Genomic DNA, 21,646 nt, shown 5'->3' with positions numbered 1-21,646 from the left:
TATAGCATTTAAAAAACCTTAGTTACTTATGCTTTGAGTAACTGCACAAGAGGTGTTGCCAAGTCAAAAACAAGACTTTAAAGAACGCAAGTTCTGAGTGATTTTTCATAACAAATATAAAATATCTCCGTAATACGTTCGGAAAGTTACTTTTTTTATTGGTTTAATCTTAAGATTATTATTTTTTCAATCAAATTCAATGAAAATAAAATTTTTTTTAAATCGTTAGTTGCATTAAATTCTTAACCAAATACACGGCTGGTGGAAACTCCATCATGTAAAAATTACAATTTTCAAAGCTAATTATTTGATTAAACATCCCGGAAGTCTGTTTATTAATTTTTTAATTAATTACCTAGGTAAAATGTCCTAAAGCAAGATTTAGGTAGTATCTTGAGCAAAATCCGTAGCTGCTCGTGTCTTTTTCTACAAATGGGTCTTGCTTAAGTTCATGTAGAAACAACTGGTTTAAGATTTATATATAACTAGCTCAAGACATCTTGTGCAAGAATATGAGACAAGTCTAATGCAAGGTGCATTGAAAAACTTTCTGACGGATTTTTTGAATCAGAAACTCACAACAGACACTTACCCATGACTTGCTCAACATTTGCTCAAGATCCGTAATTCTCAGTACTTAGTTCATTTCTAAAGCATTTGTCAACCAAAAACTAACAGCAAATGTTGAAGCGTGACTTGTTCAAGATTAGCTCAAGATGCATCATGCATTATATATTTTATAGCACTTTTTCCCCTCCACTACTTGAAGATATATTGATTCAGTGGTGCTCATTTTAAAATAATTCTGTCTTGATCGATAAAACAGTAGGTCTATACTCTAAAAGGTTAAGCTGAATGAGATCCACTGATCCTATAATAAATATAGGAGGGGTAGAATGATGCAAACGGTCATTCGAAAACATTTGATTTTGAGCAGATCTTGAGCAAGTCTTGCACAAGTATATTCAGCATGCTTCTGGTGTCAGTCTTTCTCAAGAATTGATATAGTTAGTTTATCGATAAGCATCTTCAGATTTTCTCAATTTTCTTACACAATTCTTGAGCTATAATCTGGCCCAAAGTTCTTGTACAAGGCTTGTTCAAGACTTGTCAATTGAATTTGCTACAAGTATGTGGAGCAAAACCCATAGGTAGAAAAAGACACTAACAACTATCGAAATTGAGACCAAATTGAGACCGAATTGAGACCGAAAAAGATTGCTATATGGGTATTAGAATACGTTTTTACTTCGCCTGGATCTCCTTAAACAACTAAAGTGAACTTAGGAAGTGTTAGGTGTTCGTTGGGTGAGTTAGAGTCAAAAGGATGTGAAGAAAAAGCATAATGAGGACGTAGACCCACCTGACTTTTAGAGTCAACCTTGGTAATGATCTGGGGTTGGTTCAGAGTAGCGTTTGAGGGTGTCGGTTTCGGTGGGGCTGACAAGTGGGCCTTTAGTATAGGAGACGCGGGTGTCTGGGCTGTGGCGGTGGAGTTGGTAATTGTCTTGGATGCATTGTTATCAAGGGCCGTGCTGTCGGGTGCAGGACTTTTAGTGACTGTACGCTGTTGTACCAGTTGTAGCACCTTTGCGGGTGTTGGAGTTGATGAAACTGATGTTACCACTGCTGGAGATGATGGCTGGCTTGGATATGTGATTGGTGCTGGAGTTGCGCGGACTCTGATCCCTTCGTAGTACTGCGTTCCTGTTGTTTCTCCTTTTTGTGGGTTTGGGCCTATTGTTCCGCCAAATACCGATCTGGGTTGATAATTACACATTAATACTTTAAATATTCGATAAAGAAGGAATTTTAATTAAATTTATCAAGAAAAAATAGTTTAAAATTGAAATTATGTTTTTGAAATTTGAATTTTCGCGCCAGTGATGACGTAGTTCTGGATCCGGTGCGCAACGCCATCTTACAGAAAATTTAAGAAGTATGTTAAATTTAAATTAATACACGGCTTTTTTAGAGTGTAAATTCAGGTAAAGACACCTATTAGTGACACGAATCCAATCTTAATGTACCGATCAGCCTGGAGTCCCCCTCTGGTCTCGGCCGGACCCCTATCGAGACAGAAGTCTGAAAAGCGGGGTAAAAAAAAAAAAAAAAAAAAAAAAATGAATAATTCATTTTTATAAAAATTTTTTTCGACAAAAAATCAATACTTTTATCACTTAAACGTCACATAAAAAACTGTCTATTTGGTACTATTTGGTAAATTTTATTCAATAAGAAGTTAAAAATTAATAATTGTCAACTTAAACTCAACAAAATATTACTAAAAATATTTTTTTGCCGCGAAATAAAAATTTTTTTTTTTAATTTGAATTTTCGCGCCAGTGATGACGTAGTTCTGTATCCTGTTTTTGGCGCCATCTTACAGAAAAATTCCGAACTATTTTAAAAAAAACAGCGAAAAAATCCAAATTTCATTAAAAAAAAAAAATGACTTACCTAACACATCTAGGAAAATGAAGCGGAGCAATGACTCCCCGTCGTCCAATTTTAGTACAAGAGCTCAAATATTTTTTATAAAGTTCTTCCTGTTCAATCTTAACCCCAGGCGCAAGTTCAAAAGTGGCTCTGAGCCACCCGAGAGCAAACTGTTCATTCTCTTGGATAATTTGCTGATGAGCATGCTGCTGCTGGAGAGAATTAGCAGCCTCGATGGCTTTATTAGCAGCAGCCTTGACAGCAGGGGTCGCTGGAGTAGTCGGCCTGGAGGTTACAGGACTAACTACAGGAGCAGCAACTGGAGCTGGGATGCTAGCTGTGGTGACGACAGCTGGTGTGGTAGCAACGGGAGTAGGAACAGAAGTAGTAGTGGTGGTAGTGGTGCTCTGGCTGACGGTAGAGGTCGCTAGAGTGCTGACAGTTTCCACGACGCGCATTAAGATACACGCCTTGGGTCCATAGCTCTGAGCTTCAACTGTGACCAAGGCCACCAGGGTGTCAATGGCACCCCGGACCCTCGCCAAGCTGGTGCAAGGTCTCTCTCCGAGACTCGTCAGCGCGTACAAGCACTCCAGGGTGTAGACAAGCAGCGCTATGTCGCTGAGTGCCAGGAACCTTGTTTAAAAATGTAAATTTTTGAATATTTTGTATTTTATTTTTGTTTTATGATATTTAAAAAAAAAATTACTTGTGAATTAGTCTAAAGTATTTTAACCAAACACTTTTTTTTACCGTATAGTCAATTTTATGAAATATAAGGTAAAAGCCCCAATTATTGACAGGGGTCTAAATATTGACACCCTAAATTATTTTTAAATATATTTAATTATCTGTAATAAGAATAACTATCATATCAATTTTTATTAAATTCTAATTAATTAAAAAATTGAAAAAAATTACTCAGTTCAAAATATTAAATGTTAATTATTAAAAAAAAAAGAATACCAGTTCATCAAACCAGCTTACGAGCGTCTTTCTTAACAACTTTGGTTAGAAAAGCTATTTTTTTAAATGCCGAGTTTAAATTAATTTCTTCATCTAATTATATGATCTTTTTTTTTTTTTAATTAACAATACATGAAAAATTTATAAAATTGAATAATCGAAATTAATTGTTTCCTTTATAATATTTAAATAATGGGCGTCAATAACTAGTTGATAATTTTTAAGTTGAATCTCATATTGACAGCCAGTCGACAGCGCTATCACGCCTTTTTTTTATTTTAACCTAAGAAATTAACTGTAAGAGTTTGAACTCTTTTGATTAAATAAATTATTTTAAAATTAATTTTTATATTTTTAATAGTAATTAATCATTTATGGAAATTATTATTAATAAACTTTAATAATATTGATTATTTAATAATAAGTTTCGATAAATAAGAATAAGCTGATGAGTCTAGGCATAAGCAGTATAGGTGTCAATAATTGGGGCTAAGGTATGTCAATAATTAGATCAATCAGTTTTTTTACCTATCAATAATTGGTGTATCCGAATACTCTATTTAATTATTTAATATTAATTAGTAAATATCAGTGATTATCGTTTTAAAAAATGAAATTAATTAGTTAAAACATTACTTGAGACATTACCACAAACAAAATTCAACGATATTGATATTTGATTGCATAAAAAAAAATCAAATCATAACTTTGTCTCTTATAGTGTCAATAATTGGGGCTTTTACCTTAACTAAGATTTGTTCATCTTTAAAAAAAAATATTTTGATCTTGCTGTTCCTTATTCTGTTAATTTTTGTACTTAGTTACAGATAACTTTCTCTGAACAGAAGTTCCAGGAACAACAGTTCCAGGAACAATAGTTCTAAGAACAGCAGTTCCAGGAACAATAGTTCTAGGAACAATAATTCTAGGAACAGCAGTTTCAGGAACAATAGTTCTAGGAACAGTAGTTTCAGGAACACAAATTCTAGGAACAATCGTTCGAAGAACAGCAGTTCTGAGAAAAAAAGTTAAGTAGAAGATTCTAGCTTAAGGCATGCAATATTTAATATAAATAAAAAAAGTTTAGAAAATCCAGAAGTGCACACCTCATAACGCTCATTCATTTTTTAAGAAAAAAATAAATTGTGTAATTGATTAAAAAAGAAATTATAATTAAGTAATTTCTTTCAGAGTATTTTTTATTTTTTTTTTTAAATATCAGCGCCCTTTTTTCTTGTCATATGCGCACTTAGTCTAAAAAAATCTAGCTTGATCAAGTGACGCCATAGTTTTCACGTGACAAATAAGAAAAGTTCGTTTGTCTTTGTACGGTTGTATCGTAGTGAATTTTAATAAAAATTCAATTTAAAAAAAAAAATACGTAAACTAGGCTACTGATATTAAATACGGACCCAGTTAATCGAATTTTTAAACTAATAAAAAAGGTCCGGTCTTGAAATATCAATTTGTTCGGGAGTAATCGTTGGTACATCCAAAATGGAGTGACATCAGGACGTCCACGTAAAATTTTTTTCAAAACGTTTTTTTTTTTTTTTTCGAAATAGCAACATGAAATGATTTTAGAAAGTAAAAGATGGTTTAGTTTAAGTGTTTTCTCGGTGTACATCTACTTATATTATTGTATAAGTGTAATATGGTTGTGATACAGGCATCTAAAGATCACAAAATTGCTTGACCTTGACGAGTCGAGTATAAAGCACAACCTCACGCGCTTCGCGCTATGAGGCGTGCAATATAAAATAAATCAATAAAAACAAACCTGCAGATTAATTCAAAGACTTGATCATCCAGCCCGAAAATCACCAGCTCCTCATTGCAGTCTTGTTGGCTGATCTTATTAAGGACTTCCAAGCAAGACATCACCACGAACCGATCCGTGGAGTCGATCCCGTGGACGATGCAATTTATTATCCCCTCAGCTAGTCTTTCTCCGATTTCTTTAAGCTCGATCTCGTTCGCGATGTTCCCCAGGATGTCGAAGCCAAGTTGGTGTAAATTGCTCCATCTCGCGCGGACGCAAAGCAACACGAACCGTAAAAAGCAGCGGTTCTTTCCAAGAACCGCTGCATTCTCTGGAGTGAAGCTTAAGTTCCTAAGGATTGAAGCGATTTGCAGAACTCGCTGGCCATAAGGGTCCTGCGTGCCCAAGGTACGACCCATGCAGAACAAATCGCGGTCCTCTTCCTCGAATTTTATTATTGAGTTTGCGTTCTGGTCGAAACAACCTTCGTCTAGGTACGTTGAGAGCGAGGAGATGCTTAGAGTTGAGGCTAAGCGGGAACATTCTAGAGGCAGGGGATCTACTTCCATTGCTTCGCCGTTTACTAGCTTTTCTTGCTGCTGGAAAAAATTTATAATTTTCTTTAAATTGCACTGTACTTTTTTAAATATTGACGTTTTTAAAGATATAAGCTCATCCTGATGTTATACTCGTCGAAAGCTTTCATTTGAGTACACACATGCATTTTTGATATATTTGTCATATATAGATATATATATATATATTTTAAAGATATAAGCTCATCTTGATGTTATACTCATCGAGAGCTTTCATTTGAGTACCCACATGCATTTTTAATATATACATATATATATATTTATATATAATATATATAAATATATGAAAAATTGATGTGGGTACTCAAATGAAAAGTCTCGATGAGTATAACATCGGGATGAGCTTATATCTTTAAAAATGTCAATAGTTCACAAGATACAAGATCATTTCTTAATTAATGAAAATTAATTTATATATTTAGTAACATTAAAAAATTTATAACAAAAAAATGATGGCAAGAAAATATTTTAAAACTAAGCAATGCAATTTTTAAAAAAATAATTTTTTTTTTTAATTTAATAACATTAAGTTTTGATATATTTTTTATATATACATATATATTTTAAAGATATAAGCTCATCTTGATGTTATACTCATCGAGAGCTTTCATTTGAGTACCCACACGCATTTTTGATATATTTTTCATATATCTAAATATATATATATATATATATATATATATAATATATTATAAATATATAAAATATATAAAAAATTGATGTGGGTACTCAAATAAAAGGTCTTGATGAGTGTAATGTCGGGGTGAGCTTATATCTTTGAAAATGTCAATAGTTCACAAAATACAGGGTCGTTTCTTAATTATAGATGTTTTTTAAGATATAAACTCATCTTGATGTTACACTCATCAAGAGCTTTCATTTGAGTACCCACATGCATTTTTTATATATTTTTCATATATACATATATATATAATATATATAAATATATGAAAAATTGATGTGGGTACTCAAATAAAAGGTCTTGATGAGTATAGCACCGGGATGAGCTTATATCTTTAAAAATATTAATAGTTCACAAGATACAAGGTCATTTCTTAATTACATATCTAGAGATAGAGCATTTTCGAATACAGCCTAAATAATCATCATAAATTGACTATAGCCGATAGATGCTATTTTTTTCATGAAAAAGGAACTAAACTGTAAACCGAACAATCAGTAAGAAAAAACAGTATGTCATTTTAAGTAAAAAAAATTGTACCACCCAATGAAATAGTCTTTTCTAAATAATAAATATTTTTTGCAAAGACATAAACTATAATTTTTATATTAAATTTTAGCGTGTAACTATACCTCGAAATTTTAAAAGCGGTACCCAGAACCTGAACAAGCTGGGGCCGTATAATTTTAACAGCACTCTAATCTCTAATAGGTTTATAGACTAATGATCAGCATTGTCATTTGTATTAATTACTGCAAATTAAATAAGTTTTGTAGCTAAAAATTAGTGTAGTTGAAAATTATTGAACGTTTTGAATAGAGTTTTTTTGATTTATAATTAAAAATTTGCTTTGTCATTCATAAAAAATGTAATTAAAAAATTAAATACAAATATTTATCATTTTTAAATGAACATATTAAATATTGATAGTATTATTTTTAATATTAATCAATAATATATTATAATTCTTTAGATATTTCAATAAAACGTTGAAAATTTTTGGTGTGCCTATTGGCATATATTTAGTTGTCAATATATAAATATTCAATTATCTTTGTTATTTTGCTAATAAATTCAAAATTGTTTATATTTTCATGAAAATCACTAATTTAAACTAATAATTACATCTTTATGTATTAAAAGTAGGGTCGAATACGTTTTACTTTGAAACCTGTTCAACTACTGGGTACTTTACATTATTTAATTGAAAATATAAAATTTTTGGCCAATTTTTAAGCTCCTAGAGCCAAAAGGGCGGATAATTAGAGACCTACGGCCTTTTGGCTTACGAAAATTTTTTTTTTCACTTCTAAGCTCAGAATATGTTTTTTAGATTGAGTAAAAAAAATTTTTTGTACTTTCTTTTGGGTTTAAGATTAATTTTCTTAAAGCCAAAAAGCCCGGGGAAAAATTGTTTTACTATAAAAGTTTGACAAAAAGCTCGATAAAGGTAGATCTAAATAAAAAAGTATCAAAATAAAAGCGAGAAGATAATTAATAAGACAATTAGATCCTACTAAAATTTCTCCGTTCTTTTGGCTTTAGATCACTAAATTTTTAAATTTTTAAACCCAAAACACAAGTACATTTTTTTACATCCGCCTTTTTGGCTTTTCTAAATTTTTTTTTTTATTTTTAAGCTTAGAATTTTCTTGCAAATTACCAAAAAAAATTTTTTTTAATATTTACCTCTTTATCCTGCTCCTTATCTTCAGAAATTTTCTCTTTACTCTCCCCCGCAGCTTTCTTACTATTTTTATCTAAGATTTTCCTCCTCGAGAAAGTATTTAGAATAGTCGGCGTGGGTTTCTTCATAAAAGTCCTTTCATCAGTGAGATCTAGCACCTGGGGCGAGTCAAGAACATCAGACCAAAATGAGTTTATAGAGTAGTTCCTCACTCTGGAGTAAACTTCAATAAATAGGTGCCTCGTCCCTGGAGAGTCAAAAACCCCAGCATGGGCAAGCAAGATGTTGATAAGCCGGGGATACTTGTCTAATCTCAGCGTGTGCTTGCCTTCGTTAGATAAAAGGGTGCAGACATTTATAGCAAAGTCCTGCTCATTGGGCAGCGGTGAGAGCAAGGACAGTGCTAACTTGTCGTAGTTTGAGGGCTTGTAGAGATTCGATGACAGTCCGTTGTACTCGCGGAGTGATTCTAGAATTTATGGATATTTATGTTGGATTATTAATCTTATTAAAATATTTCTAAACGTTTTTTTTTTGTACACTAATAGAAGGATTTAGTTTTATTTAATAAGATTTAGTAACAGATACTAAATGATTTAGTAACAAATCTTTCATTACCAAATATTTATTAATAGGTACTAAATCATTTATTAAAGCCCATTTAGTTCCTCTAAATAAATATTTATTAGTATTTAACAAATTATTTATTGCTACGCAATAAATCGTTTATTGGTATCAAAGAAATTAATTTTTTAACTAATTTTAGCGTATAACCCAACTTTTTAACTTAAAATAAATAAACAATAATTAAAATAAATAATTTTAAGTAAAAATATAAGGTATTATAAAGAAAAAAATCTCATTAAATTATAATTTTTTGTTTGACATTTATAAAATTTAAAATTAAACAAGTTTTTAATATATCAATAATAGACTAATTGAAAAATGTTAACTAAACTCCACTGAGAAAAGACATAAATAGAAGCCATTTATTGGGAGGATTCCAGGAACAATAGTTCTAGGAACAGAAATTCTAGGAACAATCGTTCTAAGATCAGCAATTCCAGGGACAATGGTTCTAAGAACAGCAGTTCCAGGAACAATCGTTCTAAGAACAGCAGTTCCAGGAACAATGATTCTAAGAACAGCAGTTCCAGAAACAATTGTTTTAAGAACAGCAGTTCCAAGAACAGAAATTCTTGGAACAGTCGTTCTACACTGATAGAAGGATTTAATTCTATTTAATAAGATTTAGTAACAGATACTAAATGATAAAGTAACAAACCTTTCATTACCAAATATTTATTAATAGGTACTAAATCATTTATTAAAGCCCATTTAGTTCCTCTAGATAAATATTTATTAGTATTTAACAAATTATTTATTGCTACGCAATAAATCGTTTATTGGTATCAAAGAAATTAATTTTTTAACTAATTTTAGCGTATAACCCAACTTTTTAACTTAAAATAAATAAAAATAATTCAAATAAATAATTTTAAGTAAAAATATAAGGTATTATAAAGAAAAGAATCTCATCAAATTATATTTTTTTGTTTGAGACATTTATAAAATTTAAAATTAAATAAGTTTTTAACATGTCAATAATAGATAAATTGAAAAATGCTAACTAAACTTCACTGAGAAAAGACATAAATAGAAGCCATTTATTGGGAGTATGTGTGTTTTCAAAGGGAAGATAAATCTCCCAAAATCGAGCTTAATAAAATAATTTAAGTCAGTGAATAGGTAATGTATCACATACACATTGGAATTAAAGCGTAGCCATCTACCGACAATACTTACCAAAGAAATATTTAGTACCTGTTACTAAATATTATTTGGTGGAAATAAATATTTATTTCCATGTAATAAAGCTTTGTTCATATAAAGAAATCATTTATTAAACTGTAACAAATAATATCGATGGGTACAAAATATTTATTTCTCCCAAATAAATGAACAAAAATTTTGTTACTAAATCCTTCTATCAGTGTAAATAGTTACATGAACTGTATTTAAATAAATATTTTCTATCGTATTAAGCAAAAAATAATTAGGTGACTGAAAAGTTGTTACGGGCGATGGCTCAGATAGCTTAAGGGGCATTCCATGCGAAAGGGGAAATTGACTAAAATTAAAAAATTTCTCTAATTAATTTTAATATAGTCCCAATTTATTATTTAAAGTCTATAATTTACTAATTTGTAAAGAAAATTATTTCTAATCAATAAGAAAATAGATTTTTCTCTCCTAGTAACTTTTCAACCGTACTAACTTGTATCCTGGTCAAATGTTGTTTTAATAGTTTTAAGAACAAATTCATTTTATGTTTGTTATTAACTAACATATCCCGTGCCTAATACCACAAGGGCGTATAATTTTTAACTTCCTGCTAAGAAAATTGAAAATTTTCAAAAATCGGGAAGTTATTGGTTTTACCCCGTTTTTCGAAAATCGAATTTTTATCAGATCTCGACGTTTTGAGGTCCTAGAAAGCTTCCCTGACTATTCCCGCGAGGGTGTCACTATGCCTGTATGTATGTATGTGTGTGTGTAAGTATGTAAACCTCTTATAACTTTTGAACGGTTAAACCGATTTGATCGCGGTTGGTGCCATTCGAAAGGGCTTGGCCAAATTTAGATTGTAATACAATTTGGACTGATTCGGACCGATGGATTGCGAAAAATCTAAAAAAAAAACTGTAAAAAAAAAGTTTTCAAAAGTGTTTTTTTTGGAATAACTTTAAAACGGCTTTATCAATCAACTCCAAAAATTAATCAGCTTTTAACATAAAAAAACAACGTTGATTGCCATTAATCCGGTCAAAATCGGTTGATTCGTTCGAGAGATATCGTGCAGGAAAGAAAACCCAAAAAAGTGTTTTTTCGGAATTACTCCGAAATTTCTAGTTTGACCAATTGAAACTTAAAAATTCTTTATGAGGCTTAAAAAACTGCGTAGAATGCCGCCAACCGCGTACAAATCGGTTCGTTCATTCAAAAGTTATTGCGGTTTGAAAATTCAAAAGATAGTGTTCTATGAAACTTTTATCAGACTTTTGAGCTCAAAAGCATAGAAAAGGTGTCTTTTTGAGCTTGGAGAGCTCAAAACAACACATAGATTGTATTTTTGAGCTCGAAGAGCTCAAAAACTTCGTAGGTGCAATTTTAAGCGCCCAGGTATTAACGGAATTAGCGGGAAGTTGCAGGGATGACCTTTAGGGTCAACCGTTTTCCTAATTTTTTTTCTAATAAAATCAAAAATAATTTGGTCGGACAATTTTGTACAGATTTAAGACATCCTTACAGAGAATCACCCATATATTTATATATATTATTTATGTGTATATATAAAAAATATATCAAAAATGCATGTGGGTACTCAAATGAAAGCTCTTGATGAGTGTAACATCAAGATGAGCTTATATCTTTAAAAACGTCAATATTTAAGAAAGTACAGTGCAATTTAACAAAAATCGTTATTTAATAAATCAAAATTTTATTTATTTATAGTTCACAAGTCATGGTAGTCACATAGTGACTGCAAGGTTGCTAGTTATTATTAAATTATTAAAAACTTGGACCAAATTATAACAATGTTATTTTTTTGAAAGTTGCAACAAATAACTTGTTTTCTTTACTGTTAGATATAACAGAGTATCTCAGATCTTATGAATTATTACTAAGGTTTTAACCTTAAATGTACTCAAGTATCTATTTCATTTATTGTTATTGCTTAAACCTTTGTAATCATAATGTTTATTATTTTTCAGAGAATAGATATCCTAATGAAGCCGAGGATAAACAATGAAGCTTCACAATTTCAATGAAATTAATACAAACTTTACTTATTGCAACATATTGAAGAAAATCAGAAATTTGATTTACTTGAAAAAATACTTGCAAACTGCACGTAGTTTTTTTTAAAACTTTTTTTCAAAATTTTGTTAAAAGAAAAAAATAAAATGTAAAAAAACTCAGCGTGACCTATGAAGAGTCAATGTAAAAAAATTACTTTATCTAAAGCCAAAAGGGCGTATAATTTTTAACTTCCCGTTAAGATTTTTAAATTAAAAATTTTCTAAAAGCGGGAAGTTATTGGTTTTAGCCCATTTTTTGAAAATATTGTTTTCATCAGATCTATACTCAGCTCAAAAAATTTTTTAACGATTAGTTAATAATTTCTTACTTATAATAAGATGTTTTTCATTCTATATATACATATTATGGATTTTAACTAGAATTTTATGCAACGAATAAGAAGGAAATTTATAAAAAATATAAAATTTTAGTACGCAAAAAAATTTTTAATTTATATGCTTCTTTAATTATTGGAGTGTCCAAAATGATGAAAATTCAATCATTGATTACTGTTCTTTAGTTCTAATTGATTCATCAAAAAAGCTAGATTATAAATTACAACGTCTTACAAATAACTCTATCAGATTTATCTACAATTTAAGACGTGACGAGCATATTACTCCATATAGACAATCACTAAATTGGTTAACGATCAAATCTAAAAGTCGTTACTATCTGGCTTGTTTTTTATATAAACTCCTCAAAACTGGTGCACCTAAATACTTAAGAAATCTCTTTGTGGATGAACCCCCAGATATCAGAAGATCTGAAAGAATAGCCGCCAAATATAACAATAATTTCAAAATCCCAAACTTCACCAACTTAGTCTATGAACACTCTTTTGTGGTATCCGCTATCCGACTTTGGAGGGAATTACCAATTGAAATAACTAACTTACTGAGTCTTGATACTTTCAAGACCAGTTCCTATGAATTTTTTCTTCACAAGGAACGAGAAGGCCAACCATGAACGTCTCACAAATTACCTAGCTCAGTTTAATTTTTGGATCAACTTACTTACTAAAAAACTATTTTCTTTTGTGTTTGCTATCAAGAAATCTACCTGCTATCAGTCTTAAACAACAAATTAATCATATATACAAATTAAATTATTTCGTCTATCTACATAAATTATTCTTGTAAAGATTTGTTGAGTATATTACATACTAAAGTTTTCATTTTTCAAATTTTTAATATTAAACCACTGTCAGAAAAATATTCTAAATGAAATTGTAAAACAATATAATTATATCTTTATTGCTCATTACGTGTACTTTAATAAAATTGAAATGTATACTTTGCCATTTGGCCATTGCCTTGGCATTAAATCATAAATAAATAAATAAATAAAAAATTTAAATTTACTACTATCGAAAATGTTGACTTTTTAAAAATTTATTTTTTTCACAAACTTTCTCTGGACAATTTTGAAGACTGTTGTTCGAAATTATGAAAAATCCTGATTTTTTTTATACGCTCTTTTGGCTTTAGACAGATAATTTTCTAAAGCCAAAAGGGCGTATATCTTAAGATACGCCCTTTTGGCATTAGTACGTCAAAAATTTTCTTTCTGCAGATCTTTACGTTTCGAGCGATTCTAAAAAGAATGGCAAAAAAAAATTTTTTTTATACGCCCTTTTGGCATTAGGCACGCGATATTTATTATTATAGTTTTAAAAAGAAATTTTGTTTATGTTCGTTATTAATTAACACCTAAGTTTATCAAGATCGTGTTGTCAGCATGTTAAATTCTTTATTTGTGTTTTTTAATTAGTTTTTTTTTAATTACCCTAATTAATTTATAGTTAAATATATTAACAATAATGTTTCTAAGGTTGAAATAATATAAAAGTCTTTTTAATAAACAACTTGATGTAGAGATTTTGTACTTGTCCCACCAGTCACAAATGCCTGTCCCACCAGTCACAATAAAAAAAAATTTTTTAGTGACAAAGGGATGTTGTTAATTAGTTATTTTTCTATATTATAAGATAAATTTGACTACAGTATAAGTTTAAGTCACATAATTATAGCTCATAATTGATGAAATTTCAGAGTCAAATGTCCCACCAGTCACTATGGAATGCCCCTTAAGTTACTTTTTTGAACCAATTTGAAAATTTTAGTGCAAAAAATACGTCTCAAAATTTACCAAAAAATTATTAAAAATAGATTAACATACAGGTTGCTAATTCAAGTGATTTTTTTTTTAGAAAATTTCAAAGGAAAGTTTTTGAAAAAAATTAAGTTACTTTTTTAAACCATTTTGAAAATTTTAGTGCAAAAAATGTCAAAATTTCCCAAAAAAACTCTAAAAAATAGAATTTTTATAAATTAACACACTTTTTTACATTTTTGTTTGTTTTTTAAAGAAAATTTCAAAGGAAAGTTTTGAAAAAAATTAAGTTTCTTCTTTAAACTACATTGAAAATTTTAGTGCAAAAAATCTCAAAATTTCCCATAAAAATCTTAAAAATTGAATTTTGATGAATTAACACACTTTTTTACATTTCATTTTTTTCTCTTAGAAAAATTTCAAAGGAAAGTTTTTAAAAAAAAATGAAGTTTCTTCTTTGAACCATTTTGAAAATTTTAGTGCAAAAAATTTCAAAATTTATCAAAAAAAAATCTAAAAAATTAAATTTTAGTAAATTAACACACTTTTTTACATTTTATTTTTTTCTTTTAAGAAAACTTCAAAGAAAAGTTTTGAAAAAAATTTAATTTCCTCTTTGATCCATTTTTAAAATTTTAGTGCAAAAAATACGTCTCAAAGTTTAATAAAAAAATTGGATTTTTATCAATGTAATTTTTTTGAAACAAATCAAGTTCCTTCTTTAAACCATTTTGAAAATTTTAGTACAAAAAATACGTCTCAAAATTCAACAAAAAAATATTAACATGCAGGTTGCTATTTCAAGTAATTTTTAAAAATTTTATTTTTTTTTTTTTTTTTTAAATTTCAAAGTAAAGTTTGCAAAAAAAATTTATTCCGTTAAAAAAAAATTCATTATCATGAAATTTGAATTTTTTTCAATTATTTCAATTTCTCAGTATATATCTATAGACATAAAATTTACAGAGGGAATTTTTTAATTTTTTTTCAATGAAAATTAATAAAAAAAAAAAAATATAATTTTAATGAATAAACCTACCAGCGACATTGTGTTGATGATAATTGTAAGTAAGAGGAACAGAATGAAGCGACCTGGCTGACCACTTGCGATGCCTGGAGTCCTCATCATCATCATCAGCCTGCTGTCCGTCCTCGCCAAGAAAGTGGACCTTCTCGTACCTGTCGAGATACCTGAAAGCTCTGTAAGGTTAGACCCCGGCGACTCGCTGGGAGTGAATGACTGAGTGACAAATAAACGCTCTACTCGCTGCGCTGAGGTGAGTGTGTAGATGATCGGAGAGTGGGTAGATAGTCCAGCAGCCACGTGAGTCGTCACGCTTTTGTAGTATATAGTAGTCTGTAGTCTGCAGTCTCGTTGGAGCCAGATATCAATGAATGAATGGTAGGTAGGCGGTGGTGAGTACGGGCTCGTAGTAATATAACCAAACGCGAGTTTCAGTGTCAAGTATTCAGTAATATCGCTTCTATTCGTATCGCGATGCATACGAACATACCACAGGACTCGTGTTTTCTCGCCGGGTCGATCGGGAGGAGGGGGTGGGGGTGTGGGGGGGAGGGGTCTTAACATACACCAAGAAATTAAGAAGTGGTGGGAGGAAGCAAGCTTGTATTTTGTAGCACTACTTCCCATGTAATAGACTAGACCAGGAGTTACTTCTATTCATCGGTTTCTTCACGCTAGTTTTTTATTATTATTATTACATCGGGTATAGAAGGAGATTGACACTCACTGCGCTGATTGATACTCGGTCATTCAACTCTTTTTTTTCAAGGTTAATTGTCAAGATAATTTAATGAAGATTAATTTGACGTTTTTTAAAAAAATAATTTTTTTTTTTTTTTTTTTTTTTTCAAGTTCTTGATAAGAAAGATTGAAATTTTTTTTTTTTTTTTTTTTAAGGGTTTTATAATTACCGTAAGTAAATTTGCTTCAAGCCCACGCCGCTGTTTACGCAGCCTGATGGTAAGTGAAATTGTTCGCATAATGATGACCACTCGTTTCTGGTATTTACCTGGAAAATTTAAGAGTATAAATTAAATTGTTTTTAAAAAAATTTTTATTTATTTATTTTTTTTTTTTTAATATTTAGAAGAAAGAATTTATTTTTAAAATAAATTCGGAATTTATTTTAGGAAATAATTATTTTATTAAGAATTTTAAAAATGAAAATAGATAAATAAAATTTTGATTTATTAAATAATAATTTTTGTTAAATTGCACTGTAATTTCTTAAATATTGACATTTTTAAAGATATAAGCTCATGTTGATGTTACAGGAATCAAGAGCTTTCGTTTGAGTACCCACATGCATTTTTGATATATTTTTCATATATATGTAAATATATTATATATTTTTAAAATATAAGCTCATCTTAGTGTTATACGTATCAAGAGCTTTCATTTGAGTACCCACATGTATTTTTGATATATTTTTTATATATTTATATATATGATATATATAAATATATGAAATATATGAAAAATTGATGTGGGTACTCAAATTAAAGATCTCGATGAGTGTAATGTCAAAGTGAGCTTATATTTTAAAAAATGTCAATAATTAACAAGATACAAGGTAATTTCTTAATTATTGACATTTTTATAGATATAAGCTCATCCTGATGTTACATTCATCGTAGAGCTTTTATTTGAGTACCCACATGGCAATTTGTGTATATTTTATATATACGATATTTATGAGATATATAAATATATAAAATATATGAAAAATTGATATGGGTACTCAAATTAAAGGTCTCGATGAGTGTAATGTCGGGGTGAGCTTATATATTTAAAAATATCGATAGTTCACAAAATACAAGGTCATTTTATAATTAATAAAAATTAATTTAGCAAATATTTAATAATTTTAAAAATTTTATAACAAAATAATGGGAAAAAATTTTAAAAACTGAAAAATTGCAATTTTTTAACAATAATTTGTTTTTTTTTAATTTCTAACATACTAAATTTTGATATATTTTTCATATATACTTGTATATAATATATATTTTACAAAATATAAGCTCATCTTGATGTTACACTCGTCAAGAGCTTTCATTTGAGTACCCACATGCATTTTTGATATATTTTTCATATATACATATATATGATATATATAAATATATAAAATATATGAAAAATTGATGTAGGTACTCAAATGAAAGGTCTTGATTAGTGTAATGTCGAGATGAGCTTATATCTTTAAAAATGTCAATATTTCCCAAGATACGAGAAATTAAAAAAAAAAATTCTAATTTTTGTATATTAATTATTTAATAAAAAATTTGTAAATGTTTTAAATAAATTTTTCTTGATAAATATTTGTAGCAAAAATTTTATAAAATTAAAAAAAAAATTTTTAACTAAATTTAAAGTGAAAATTTATATAAAAAGAATTTTTTTTTTAAATGCTGACAAAATTTGTAATAATAATTAAATAAAAAATTTATTTTTTAAAATTTGTATATATTTTAACTAAATTTTTTTTAATAAATATAGCAAAACTTTTATAAAATTAAAAAAAATTTTAATTATTCTATTATTATTATTTATTTTATTTTTAACTAAATTTAAAGTTAAAATTTATTTTTTTTAATTGTGACAAAATTTGTAATAATAATTTTTTAATTAAAAAAATTATTATAAAAAAAATTTTAAAGTTAAAAGAATCAGCTGTAGCCTTTAGCCAGGTATCTGGACATGGAGGGGATGAATGTTGAGCTAAAAGGGGCTAGAGACTAGAACGAGAGATTGCAAAGAATAATAAACCCCCTCAAACAGCTGATCCACGCTTATTTATATTAAACTTTTCACCGAATTAAATTAATCGAATGATTAGCAATAAATTAATGTGTTGAATTTCCATCGGTACTTTTATTATATTTTACAGAGTAATAAAAACCTTTTGTACAACGTTGTCATATTTATAAGCAACGTCGAAGCCCGTTTGGTGCCGGTATGCGCGCGACTGGGCGCGGTGTTGCCGTATCGACCGCGCTTTAGTACGCGAATTAGCTCTTTTCAGTCCCGGGACAATTTTTTTACTTTAGTTTTTGATTTATTGACACTTTGTTAAAGAATTAATTGTTTTTTATCTTTAATTATTTTTTTTAATTTAAGTATTTAAAATCAATTTTGATAAAAAAAAATTTTTTTTTTTTTTAAATTAATTTTAATTTTAATTTAATCCTGAAAATTATTACTTTTGATAATTTTTTCTAATAAAATTTAATTATCATCAATTGTAATAATTTTTATTAAATTTTATTTAATTTTTTTTCAGTAAATTAATTTTAATAAAATTAAAATTCAATTTAAAATTATTACCTTGATCCATCCACCATGTGCAGTAACAAGTAGATAAAGTAAATATAGATCTATTTCATTTCCGCTAATTTTTGGATATTTTTTAAATCCGGTCCTGTAAAAAAAAATAAATTATTAATATTAATAAAAATTTTATATTAATTTTTTTAAGAAAATTATTTATAAAACTATAAAAATTATTAAATGTGCAAAAAAAAATTTTTTCTACATACATAATTAAGAAATGACCTTGTATCTTGAGAACTAATGACATTTTTAAAGATATAAGCTCATCTTGACATTGCACTCATCGAGACCTTTCATTTGAGTACCCACATCGATTTTTCATATATTTTATATATTTATATATATTACATATATGTATATATGAAAGATATATCAAAAATGCATGTGGGTACTCAAATGAAAGGTCTTGATGAGTGTAACATCATGATGAGCTTGTATCTTTAAAATATATGTTATATATATGTATATATGAAAAATATATCAAAATTGAATGTGTTATTAAATTGAAAAGAAAAATTATTTTTAAAAAATTCAATTTTTCATTTTTAAAAATTTTTTTTATTATAAATTTTTGAAAATTATTAAATATATGCTAAATTTTCATTAATTAAGAAATTACCTAGTATTTTGTAAACTATTGACATTTTTAAAGATATAAGCCCATCTTGACATTACACTCATCGAGACCTTTAATTTAAGTACCCACATCAATATTTCATATATTTTATATATTTACGTATATTATATATATATATGTATATTTGAAAAATATATCAAAAATGCATGTGGGTACTCAAATGAAAGCTCTTGATGAGTGTAACATCAGGATGAGCTTATATCTTTATAAATATCAAAAATTGACAAAATACAATATAATTTCTTAAATATTAACATTTTTAAAGATCTAAGCTCACCCCGACATAGTACTCATCGAGACCTTTCATAAGTACCCACATCAATTTTTCATATATTTTATATATTTATATATATTATATTTATGTATATCATAGTGTAACATCAAGATGAGCTAATATTAAAATATATATATTTTATATGTATATATGAAAAATATATCAAAATTTAATGTTAGTAAATTAAAAAAAAAAAATATTTAAAAAAAATTGCATTTTTTCATTATAAAAATTTTTTTTTTGTCATAATTTATTTGTTATAAATTTATTAAATATATACTAATTTTCATTAATTATATGACCTTGTATCTCGTGAAATATTGAAATTTTTAAAGATATAAGCTCACCCCGACATTACACTCATCGAGACCTTTAATTTGAGTACCCACATGAATTTTTCATATATTTTATATATTTATGTATATCATATATATGTATATATGAAAAATATATCAAAAATGCATGTGGATACTCAAATGAAAGCTCTTGATAAGTATAACATCAAGATGAGCTTATATCTTTAAAAACGTCAATATTTAAGAAATTACAGTACAATTTAACAAAAATCATTATTTAATAAATCAAAATTTTATTTATTTATAATTCACAAGTCATGAAAGTCACATAGTACTAGGTAGCTAATATTAAATTATAAAAATCATAATACTAAAGTTAGCCAACGATTTTATTTTTCTAATTTTCTTTTAATTATTAAATAAAAACTAAAAAATTGCACTTATAGGATTTCAAGTTTTTTACTAAATTTTTTTAAACAATTTTTCCAATAAAAAAAATTTCTAAAAATGTTTAGATATTTTACTTAATTTTAAATAATAAAATAAAGTTAGCCGAAATTTTTTATTTTTTTATTTTGCTTTATTTATTAAATTTAAAAAAATATTTTTAAAAAATTGCACTTTTTATAAATTTTTTTTAATAATTCTTTAATAAAAAAAAATTATAAAATTTTTCAGATGTCGGTTAACTTAATTTTCATATAAAAATTTATTGAAAATCGTCATAAAAAATTATTTTTTTTTTCAATTTTAGATTCAAAGTAAAAAAATTTTTTTTTTATTTTTCAAAAAGCTTCATAATTTTTTTTTTAGAAAATTTAATGTCAAAAAAAAATTTTTAAAAATTCCACTTATAGTTTTTAAAGATTTTAACAAATGAAAAAAATGTTTTTTTATTTTTATCTAATAATTCTCTAATAAAAAAATCATAAAATTTTTTAAACCTCGGCTAACTTAAATAAAAATTTATTTTTTAAAAATGTTGATAAAAAATTTTATTTTTTAAAAAGCTTAAAAATTTTTTTAATAAATTAAAAAATTGAATGTCAAAAAAAAATTAAAAAAATATTAACTAAAATAAAAAAGAATAAAAATTAAAAAAACAAACCCTCTAGTCTCATGAAAATGATGAAGCTCCTTCAAAAAAGTGAGTCTTTCCCTCTCGTAGGTGACCGGGTCCTTATTAAGGATCTTAGCCATGTTAATATTTAAAAACTGGCTTTATTTATCCAAAGTTTGTACTTGAATTTAGTCATTAGCTCCTCGCTCGAGTTATCAGCCCAGCAAACCAAGACCATGTGGAGAGTGGCCAGTGAATCCCCCCCTCGAGGGATCAGCAGCTCAGGAGCCACCAGTGCCTCTAGTTAGACCTGAAAAAAAATTCCAGGGTAAATAAATAAAATATAAATAATCACTGACAACAATGTTTAATTATTAACTAACAAATAATAAATAAAAATAATAATAATAACACAATACACTAACGACGAAGCTAAACCGTGGATATCAAAATGGCGTCCCTGCCGCCTTCAGTGGCAAGTTTTAAGAGGTAACTCCCGAGGATATTCTTAAGGGAAGCTTTTTATTTCCCGGTCCGGGTCCAGGAGCACTCCGAGCCTCGGCCCGGATTATTAGTCTCACCTCAAGGCTGGAGCTCACCGAGCACTCAGTCTTTGGCTGTCACGGCCGTCGTAATGCACCACTACAGCTACGCCAGACACCTCGGACGGCAGATACACCTTTTACTCACGAGTGAATATTTTTTTAGTTCAGTTTTTATTTCAACGGTCAGAGGAATAACACTTAATTTAACTCCCGCGCACTCCGGTTAGTTTATTCGGTAATAGTAATCTTTGAAGGGTAATTATTGATGCACTCGACGACTATTGTAGACACTAGTGTACAGTGTTACCCCCATTTCCGTCTGTTTCTGTTAGCTGCTGATTTTAAATTTTGCTTTACACCAGAGGG

The 21,646-nt window shown here is 28.2% G+C and overlaps 1 protein-coding gene across 14 annotated transcripts in view; it reads right to left on the bottom strand.

Moving 5' to 3' along the window:
* The window catches only part of LOC123263493 (AT-rich interactive domain-containing protein 2), a 32,398-nt gene extending 10,779 nt beyond the window's left edge, over positions 1-21,619 (bottom strand). For 6 of the 14 annotated variants that reach the window (XM_044726290.1, XM_044726295.1, XM_044726297.1 and 3 more), the window contains exons 1-9: positions 21,161-21,619; positions 20,784-21,045; positions 18,463-18,556; positions 16,047-16,144; positions 15,151-15,302; positions 8,135-8,601; positions 5,186-5,766; positions 2,461-3,075; positions 1,364-1,760 (exon numbers count right to left, since the gene is read on the bottom strand). In XM_044726290.1, coding sequence (XP_044582225.1) covers positions 1,364-1,760; positions 2,461-3,075; positions 5,186-5,766; positions 8,135-8,601; positions 15,151-15,302; positions 16,047-16,144; positions 18,463-18,556; positions 20,784-20,875 — 2,496 coding nt within the window. In that variant the 5' untranslated portion in view covers positions 20,876-21,045; positions 21,161-21,619. The other 8 variants (XM_044726292.1, XM_044726291.1, XM_044726299.1 and 5 more) reach the window with 8 other exon arrangements.
* Positions 21,620-21,646: the final 27 nt, after the last annotated feature.

Source organism: Cotesia glomerata, linkage group LG4 (assembly GCF_020080835.1).
Source record: "Cotesia glomerata isolate CgM1 linkage group LG4, MPM_Cglom_v2.3, whole genome shotgun sequence".
NCBI lineage: Eukaryota > Metazoa > Arthropoda > Insecta > Hymenoptera > Braconidae > Cotesia > Cotesia glomerata.
This window is presented reverse-complemented; position numbering and strand designations above follow the sequence as displayed.